This window comes from Carlito syrichta, unplaced genomic scaffold (genome assembly GCF_000164805.1).
Source record: "Carlito syrichta isolate Samal-C Ts95f unplaced genomic scaffold, Tarsius_syrichta-2.0.1 Scaffold311223, whole genome shotgun sequence".
Classification (NCBI taxonomy): Eukaryota; Metazoa; Chordata; class Mammalia; order Primates; family Tarsiidae; genus Carlito; species Carlito syrichta.
Window position 1 is genome coordinate 167,463 of NW_007255319.1, and position 9,429 is coordinate 176,891.

A 9,429-nucleotide genomic window follows, 5' to 3' on the forward strand; every position below is an offset into this window, starting at 1 on the left:
CCGTGACCCAGCCCCTCCCCGCCCCTTCCCCCGCCTCCTGCCCAGCCCCCTCCTCCTCAGGTGAGGCTGCCCGGTCTAGCAGGCCCCACGCCACCGCCTCTGCCTCCCGGGCCGCCCGCTACAGCGGGGCCACCATGCTCCTGCCCAGGCCTGGAGACTGATCCCAAAGGGCGCCATCTCCCGGCTTCGCCCCCACCTGCCGGACCCCAGGGTAAGGATCGGGGCCCCCAGACGCACGGTTCCAGTCTCAGGGACATGGGTTTCCTCATACCTCAGCCAACCTGATGCCCACTTCCTACTAGAGGGTTCCCAGGCCCCGGAAGAGTGGACTCTCGGGACTTCTCCCTAAGGACCCAGGCGTTCCGGCTGCTCTTTCCTCAGATTCAGGAGTTGGGCCCCAGCTCTTTCCCCCCCCAAGACCCAGGGGTCCTGGCTTTCGGACCCCTCCTCCCTCACGCCAAAGAGTCCTGGCCCCCAAATCCCTCCTTTTCCAGGACTCAAGAGTTCAGGCCCTCAGCCCTTCCTCCCTCAAACCCAGGAGTTCAGATCCTCAGTCCCTTCCTCCCCCAGGTTCAGGCAGGGGGGTCCCCAGGCCTACAGATCCAGACATCCAGACATCCTCCGGCCACTGGCCAGACGCTGATCCCATCCTTGAACCCAGCCCAATCTGCGTCCGTGATCACAGCGTGTCCTGGCCAAGACCCAGTCTCTGGATGGGCGCCTGGGACTGGGGGTGTCCACACTGGGCTGGACTCCCCTGGACCCTGGCTCGCTGTTCATCTCCCCACAGGTCCCGCCCCTGCCCAGGAGGTCAGCCAGGCAATCATTAACAAGAGGCTGTGACATGGCGGAGAAAGAGGGTGAGTGCCCCTTTCCCTGGGTCCCCACTTTGGCTCTGCCTGGCGCCCCTCCCTCTGTGCCCTCTTCCCAGCCCTCCGCCCCTTCAGAGGCCCCTCTCTGTGGGCGCCCCTCCCAGACCCTTCCTCACCCCTTCCGAGGCCTCCTCCACCTGATTAACTATTAACCGAAGTTTCCGTGTGTCTGTGCCACCACCTACCTCCCTGCTACCCCGTATGACCTTCCTGGCGCCTTGCCTCAGTTTCCCCTCACCCCCAGTGATGGCTCGGCTAACCCTGGACCTGCCCTCGACTCGGGGCAGAGGTGGAGAGACGGTAGCCGCCGTGGTTCAGGATACAAATTCTGGAGTCAAACACATGGGCCTGCCTTTGAATTTGCTTCTGCCACTTTTTGGCGGCATGACCTTGTGCGCGTGACATCATTTCTCCAGCCCTCAGTTCCCCCTGGGGTCAAGCGTGGAGCCTAATACTCTCTCCACGGGGTTGTTGAGAGCAGGGAATACCCAAGGCACCAGCTTGGGGCTCAACTCGGAGACACACACCATAAACCGGAGCTGTCATGGCAGAGGTTGGTAGGCCTGGAGTCCCAGGGACCCAGGATCCTCACCCATTCCACACGTTCCTCCCACCTCCTGGCTCTGTGGGCAGAAGAGCAAGGGAGGACTTTGGACTCAGCCCGGACGGATGGAGAGGGGAGAGACGGCAGAGAAGCCACTGCAGGGATGACGGAGAGGAACCGGCCGATGGAGTGGCCGACCCTCAAGGACTCTCGGCAGTCTCCAGTCTAGCCGCTCTGCAACCTCATCTACACATGGGAGCCAGCAGGAAGGGCGAATGGGAGGCGGCTTTCCTTCCGACCTTCCCTCAGCTGGGACTGATCCCCTGTCTTCTTCCTGGAACCAGATTAGCTGGGATCAGTCTCAGACAGTAGCACTTTCTGGCTGTGTGGCCCTGGGCCAGCAGCTGACCCTCTCTGGGTCTCTATTTCCACCTCTGTAGAATGGAGATGGTAATAGCGCACTCCTCACAGGGTGGTGTGAGGATTGAAATGACAGGCAGAAAACACTGAGTGTGTTGTCTGGGGAGTCACAGATTCGTATGGCTCTCTGGCTCCCGTGGGTCTCGGAACAACTGACAACTCAGACCCCAAGCCATTCAGTTACAGTCCAGAGAGAAGCCAGGCACCCAGTCACTCAGAGGGAGGCACCGCTCCCTGGCTGAGCAGACAGATGGCAGAGCCTCACTCCTTGGGGACTGTGTCTTTCCTGGTGCCAGGGAGGCACCAGGGCTGGGGCCTCTGGGTGAATGAACCAGGGAAGAAAAACAGAAAATGCCCAGATGGACAGAGATGGTCTGGGTGCAAAGACATAGCAGATGCAGAGTGCCCTTCCAGGCAGCTTGGCCCTGGTCTTGGAGAGGAATCCTGCCACCAGGGCCAGAGGGTGGGTGTTAGACCTGCACACAGATGCTGAGAGGCTCTGGCACTGCACTTGCTTGCTGGGCAACTTGTGGTTGGAACGAAACGACCCTGTGGCTTCCAAGCTATCATGGGGTTGGGATGCTGGTTTCCTCATCTGTAAACAGGATGATGACAATGGTAGGTACCATTGTCCTTAACAGCTGCAAGGATTTAGGGAAGCTGTTCAGGACAGGACAGGGGTAGGGCAGGGCCAGGCGCTGGCCTGTGATTCTGAGCACCGTTGCAGCTACAGCGGCTGCAGCGGCTGCTGGTGTTTGTATCTATTCTTACTGCTGAGGTTCACCCAAGGGGTGGTTCTGGGTGCTGTCCAGGGACTTGGATTTGGAGGAGGCGATGTCTGAGTGCAACTCCAAGGATGCCAGGCAGAGGCAAGAACAAGGCTGAAAGCTGAGGGTGACAGTGCTGGTGTGCGGTGACACGTAGATGGTTCTGGTATTTCTGGAGGTGAAGTTGGAAGTGTGGCTCTCTGGCTCCCTTGGGTCTCAGAACAACTGACAACTCAGACCCCAAGCCATTCAGTTACGGTCCAGAGAGATGCCAGGCACCCAGTCACTCAGAGGGAGGCACCGCTGACTGGGGGGACGTTGGGTGTGCAACCCGGACCTGGCTTGGGTGGGTCAATGGTGAGGCCCAGGCCGATTCCTTGGCAGTGCTGGGTCTTCCACCAGGTGGCGCCGGCGGCCATGCTTTCCCTGGTCTACTTGTATCTCACAAGTTATGTGGTGTGACTTGCTTTTTGGAAGCTCTGTCAGGTGTCTGATAATGACCCACATGGCTGTCTGAGAATTTGGAGAAACATATATTCAACTCCTATCCAAATCCTAGAGTGGCTGGAAAGTCCAGACTGAGGGCCTGAGACTCTCCCGGGGACACTGGGGCGTCACAGAGGGTTCTAGGTACAGGAGGGCCAGGTTGGATTTGGTATTTAAGTCGGTTCCCCAGGCTTCCATGTGGAGGGTGGACTAGAAGGAGAGACTGAGCCGGGAGGCGGGATGGGGCTGAACCGAAGCAGGACAGGAATAAGAGAAGGAAGAACAGCGGGAGAATTACTCGGGAGGCCCGACAGGCTGTGGGCCTGCCAAGCTGTGAGGGGGAGGAAAGTGCCCTGCAGACGAGGGAAAGTCCTGGGGACAAGGGCCTCCAGGACAGGGCCCAGGAGGAAGAACACATACGGGGAGGCATGGAGGCCATTCTGGGACCTGGTGGGTGTGACGGAACGAGGGCATCCCAGGGGGAGGCCTCTAAAAGACTTCAGTGCCTCTGACCTGGGAGTTAGGAGACAGTCCAGGCCTGGGGACGGAGGGAGAAAGCTGAGGCCACACATGTGGGTGAGACAGACTTCGGAGCAGGGTGGAGTGAGGACAGACCACGGCCGGCCCTGTGATCTTCAGATTTCAGGGAGCGAGTAGAGGGTCAGTGGAGATGGTGCTCTCAGAGAAATACAAGGAAGAGCAGATGTGTGCGTTGTTCCAGAATTCCAAAGGGGACGGAGTTTCAGGATGGTGGAGTCACGTCAGATGAGGCCCGAGACCTGAAGCTGTCACCTGAGTGGATTTTTAGAGACAAAGGTGTCACCGAGAGCATCGTTGCCGCCAAATTGTGAAAGCAAAGGAACAGTCCTGGGAGGAGACAGGGGTGGCCAGAGGTGCCCGGAGAAGCAGGTCAGAGAGGCTCAGGGAGATGTGGGGTCCAGGGAGCCAAACGGCCCTCTCGCTTCTGAGGGAAAACCGGACTGACATGCTAACTCTCACAGCACGAGAACGCTGCCTGTCCCGGCAAAGACACACAGGAAGGATGCGGCCCATGCAGGGGGCCAGAGTGAGGGTGCATGTTCCAGTCCCTGCAAAGATACACGAGGGAGGACGTCCCTCACACCAGCGGACGAGGATGCTGCCTGTCCTATCAGAAGTACCTGTTTTGGAGGTGCCTGCAGTCCTCTGAACCAGAGAGCATGGAAGGAGACACTGGGTGGCAATGATTCCTGTCCCACCAGATGTGCCAGGACCTCTCGACTGGATTCTGCATAGCCTAGAGCCCTCATAGGCACATCTGAAAACAAAGGGATCAGGACCAGCCTGGTGGCTACAGGGAACCAAGACCTCACACAGGAACCAGGAGGGTGGACGGGGCCAAGTTGGGGGGGCAGACTCTCTCGGGACAGACAAGGGTCAACCAGCAGGGACTGGGCTGGCCCACCCCACCAGGGCCTCTTTGACGGGCTGGAGTGTCCCTTCTTGCCACTGAGCTCTCAAATTCTTAAGACACCCAGACAATGGCCATGCCAGGAAGGTCCTGGATCACTCCCTGTTCTGTTCCGGGCACTGACCTGGTGCCGTGCCCACTGGCCATACTACCATGGCCACGGGTGGAGAGCCAGGGGCTCCTGCAGCCCTGGGAGCACTTTATAGATGCCAAGGTCAGTTGAGCCAAGCCAGTCCTGGCTAGAGGCTTTGAGCAGCCTCTTCTCTTTTGTGCCCCTGTATTCCCTGGTGAAGGGATTGACTTTTAGTCTCCAGGACCTCGGTTGCACTGGGACCAAAATCCTCTCCCTGGGCCACCAGGCCTCCCTTACCGCTGCAGCTTTGGTCCTTGCCACCTTACCCAAGCTCATGCCATCTGGCCATCTCAGCCCCTCTAGCCCCCTAACGGATCATGCAGATCATGCTTTTTCTAGCCCCAAGGTCTTTGGCTGTGCTGTCTCTCTGCCCACAATGCCCTTCCTTGAGGTCTGTGCACAGCTGGCACCTCACCCTTCAGATCTTAACTCAAAACTCTCTTCTTGGGGAGGCCCTCCCAGATCTCCCTTCAGAAGTCCATCTCCTGTCCCTAGCCTGCATTATTTCTTCATAGTCTTTGCCACAATCTGGACATTATCAGGTTCCTTTACTTGTTTCTTTGTTGACGTCCCTCACTCCCTACCCACACACATGAGAGTGTGAGCCTTTGAGAGTCATGATGTTATCTATCTCATTTGGGGTATGTTCCCAGAACCTAGAACGGTGCCGGGCATACAAGAGTTGCTCGGTAGGACAGTAAACGAAAAAGCTCCATTTTACGGACAGAAAAACTGAGGCTCAGAGAGGTGAAGGGAGTTGCCCGGGACCACACAGCTCTCAGGACTTATAAAGCATTTGTAGAGAGTTTATGGTAGCCAGGTTCTGTCCTACAGTCAGAGGCAGCATGACTTTGAGATTATCCACTGGGGACTCAGCACCAGACCTGCAGAGGGGTCAGCGCTGCCTTTTCCAGGCCATCACTGTGGGCATGTGACTCCACTTCTCTGAGCCATCTAACAAACCGTAATCATAATGTGAGGCTGAGATAAGGACTAAATGAGTGAATGCATTTAGAGCAGAGCTTGGCACCCGTAAGTATCAATGCAAGTTGTGCTGTTATTATTTAAAATCATTTTAACGTATTATTTTTAGAAGTGAGTGCTAGGAAGCCCATTTAATAGATGAGGAGGCTGAGACTCGGAGAGATGCCACCACCTGCCCGAGGTCCCAGCTAGGAAGGGATAAGGCCAGTATTTTGAAGTGCAGCTGGCAAATTTTCAAATGTGGGTTCTCAACCTCCAGGGACAAATTTGATCTTGTAGCTGGGTCCTATGAGAGAGGTCTGGTCTTGAGGGTTCCCGGGGACAAGGTCTCTGAACCAGCAGAAAGAAATGCGGCAGTGAGGACATGCCAAACAGCAGGGAAGAGCGCTGCCAGGAGTGCAAAGGCCAGGGGTCACAGACCTCAAGAGGCTCTAGGAACCTCTGGAAAAATTAGCAGGAGAGAGGAGTCCAAGAAGGGACGTCACCAAGCAGTGACAGAAATACAAAAGCAGTGTCACTGGGGAGGAGAAATCCCTTAAGTGCCAAGAAAGTGCGGGGTGGAGGCGGGTCAGGTGGCAGCTGGCCCAGCCATGCCCCCTCCCAGCTGGAGCCCTTGGGGAAGCCGGACACCTGGTGGTTCGTGTGGCAGGGGAGGGAGGACCCTGCCAACTGCTCGGCCCGGGAAACCGGGCCCAAGGTCCGGCAGGCTCAGGCATAAGAAACCAGCCCTGGGGAGGCAGGGCAGGCCTGGCCCCGTGCCCAGACCCTGCTGCGATGAGGACAGGCCTGGCTGTGGCCCCAGCATCGTGTCTGTTGCAGGTGGCCGGACTATGCCATGCTGCTCCGGACCCAAGGTGGCAGCTCTCACCGCGGGAACCCTGCTGCTCCTCACAGGCATCGGGGCGGCGACCTGGGCCGTCGGTGAGAGTGGTCCCTATGCCTCTGACCTCCCCTGGCCCCTGCAGCTTCCAGTCTCCCTGCCTCACCTCTGCCTTCTCTGCAGTGACGGTTCTCTTCAGGAGTGACCAGGAGCCGCTGTATCCAGGTGAGCAGAGCAAACCTGGCCCTTGAGAGCCCTGAGAAAACCTGTGTCTGGCCCTGAGGAAACCAGTGAACGTGTCTTTGGGGTGAATGTGCAAATGCGTGCCGAGATGCTAATAATAATAGCGCATTTGTTTTGAGGGCCTGCCCTGTACCAGGCACCATGCTAAGCGCCTCACGTGTCCAGCCCAGTGTCTGCCTCCAAATGTAGTCCCATGAGTGCATCCTGAAATTAAACGAGTGAGATCGAAAATCGCTTTTAAAAAAGCATGCAACTGGTTAGATTCGAAACCGTCAAAGTGCCTCTCTTAACTTTCTTAATCTCTTGTTTTGGTTTTACGTGTTCACACGCACGCAATCCCATCGCATCCTCACAGCAGCCCCGGGAGGGTGGGACTGTTATTCTCCCCATTTTACAGAGGGGGAAAATGAGACTCAGAGCCGTGTGGTGGTTGGTCCCAGGCCACAGGACTCCTACAGGTTACATCATGACGTAAAAATGTGTTTCTGACGGTGGGGCATGGTCCAAACGTGTTCGAGAGGCGAGACGTGAGTTCATTGGGCTCTTCTAGCTCCCTCAGGAGGTCGTTGCTATTATTAGCCCTGTTTTACTCATGTGAAAAGTGAGAACCAGAGCAGCCACATGGCTGGCAAAGGGTGGGACCAGGGCTGGCTCTCGGACTTGCCCATGACGAACGTATCTGCAGGGTGGTGGAGTGAACAGCCACACGAATAAGCAGATGAGGAAATGAACTGTGGGATGAATCTTCCCAAATGCCAACTTCTGTGAGGCGGGGCAGCCAACAGCCAATAGGACGGGTTAGTCGGGCGGTGGGACGTATGTTTCACACCTCATCGAATTCCGTAAAGGATTCGGCTCACACTAAGAGAAAAAAGGAAAATCCAGACGCGAAAAGCCAACATCGACACGGATCATCATAGCCGGCCCTCGAGGCATGGAGACACCGGGCACAGGCAGAGCTAGTCGGTAGCAGGTCTGGGATGTGGACTCAGGCCACCTGGGTAGTAGCCGTGTGTGACTACTATCCTCGACCGGTTGCGGTCGTGAGGGCTAACATATGCCAGGCCCTGGCTGCAGCCTGAGCCCAACAGGCCTACGGAACTGGGGCTGAAAGCCTCCAAATGTTTAGCCTATGGGGGGATCTGAGGCCCACTGAAGTGAACTGACTTGTCCAGGACCACAGGTCAGATAAGTGGCAGAGCCAAGGGATCACGCTCCTGCCGAAAGCCCCTCTGTGGCACCCTGTGCCATCGGGATGAAATTCCAATCTCTCCACTCCCACCTCGCACTTGCTTCCAGTGAACTCGGGGCTCCAGTCCACAGGCTGCCTCAGATGACCTCCTTGAACGCGCGGAAGCCTCGACCCACCCACTTCTCGCCAGCTCACACCGAGAGGCAGGTTTTGGTTCTGCACTGTCTTTTCTGAGCTGTGTGGCCTCCCACCAGCCTGAACCCTCTCTGAGCCTCAATTTCCTCTCCTGTGGGATGGGAGTGAGAACAAGCAAATGAGAATTAAAGGAGATAATTATCTGTGTAGCACTTGGCTTCAGCCACACAGTAGATGTTGGTTTTAGTTTCTTGTCCTACAGGCTTTAGCTTTCTTGAGCCAGACTTTCCTGGACCCCCAGGATCCATGTTCCTCCCACCCCATGGCCACCCCTCCTGCCCCTGTTATAACCCTCCTCACACTCACTGAGTTATTTGCTCCTGGAGCATTTCAGGAAGGCAGGGACATTTTGTCAGTTCCTGGCACGTAGTAGGTGCTCAGGAAATCGTTGTGGAATAGTCGAGCCCAGAGACAAATCCCTGAGGAGAACTAGCTTGTCCTAGGCCACCAGCTAGAAAGTACCCAGGCCATGATTCATACCTGCTCCAGTTTTTCAGCAATGCTGGAAAATTATGAAATAAACAAAAACAACCGCAAGATTGTATCCCTACCTCATTTCTCTGGGACTTTCACACCTCTAAATATATCAGCCAACTTGGCAAGCACACCAGGTGACCCAGAACATACTTTCTGTGTTGCTTGAAATAATAGAAACAAGAATAAAGGATTTAAAAGTGAGAAGCAGTGGCATAGGATGTGGCTTTAAAAATAGGTGGAGAGGGCATTTGATGTTCCTTCTCCTCCCTTGCCTCCCCCAACATACATCCATAAAGGGTGGTATTTTTTTCCCTTTAAACCTCACACTTTCTGGAAATCACATTTCTGGAGCAGTTAGGAGTCATTTTAAAATAAGAATCCACCCCACCCCCCTCACCCCAGTCAGTGTTTCAAGCCAAGCCTTGTTCTTGGAACTCTGGAGGTGATGGGTGCACCCAGCAGAGGGGCCAGGCATCCCCTGCCCCACCCCAGAGCAGGAGGCCATAATTAAGGCAGATCAGCCAGGTCCTGGCTGTGGATGAGTGCCTTTGGGGTGAGGATAGGCAAGGATTCGTGTGAGACCCGCAGAAAAAGCAGGGAATATACAAGGCCTGGATTCATATTCTGGTTTTGCTGGTGTCCTGTGTTCCCCTGGGCAAGTATATCCCTCTGAGGCTCAGTTTCCCCATCTGCAAGATGGGCATAGAAGTGGCCACTGCCTCCCAGGATGGTTGCAAGATTCAAAACACCACCCAGATATGACACACAGCCTGGGGCCAGCCCACTGACAGCCCCCAGCAGATGTAGCCAGTGTTGTTTTTTTTTTTTGGTTTTTTTTTTTTTTTT

The 9,429-nt window shown here is 55.9% G+C and overlaps 1 protein-coding gene across 1 annotated transcript in view; it reads left to right on the plus strand.

Annotated features, from left to right (window-relative positions):
- Positions 1-54: 54 nt before the first annotated feature.
- The window catches only part of HPN (hepsin), a 17,955-nt gene continuing 8,580 nt past the window's right edge, over positions 55-9,429 (plus strand). Inside the window, exons 1-4 of the mRNA XM_008068577.1 lie at positions 55-211; positions 791-860; positions 6,476-6,577; positions 6,660-6,701. Of these exons, the coding sequence (XP_008066768.1) occupies positions 845-860; positions 6,476-6,577; positions 6,660-6,701 (160 nt within the window). The 5' untranslated portion in view covers positions 55-211; positions 791-844. The remainder of the gene's footprint in view (positions 212-790; positions 861-6,475; positions 6,578-6,659; positions 6,702-9,429) is intronic.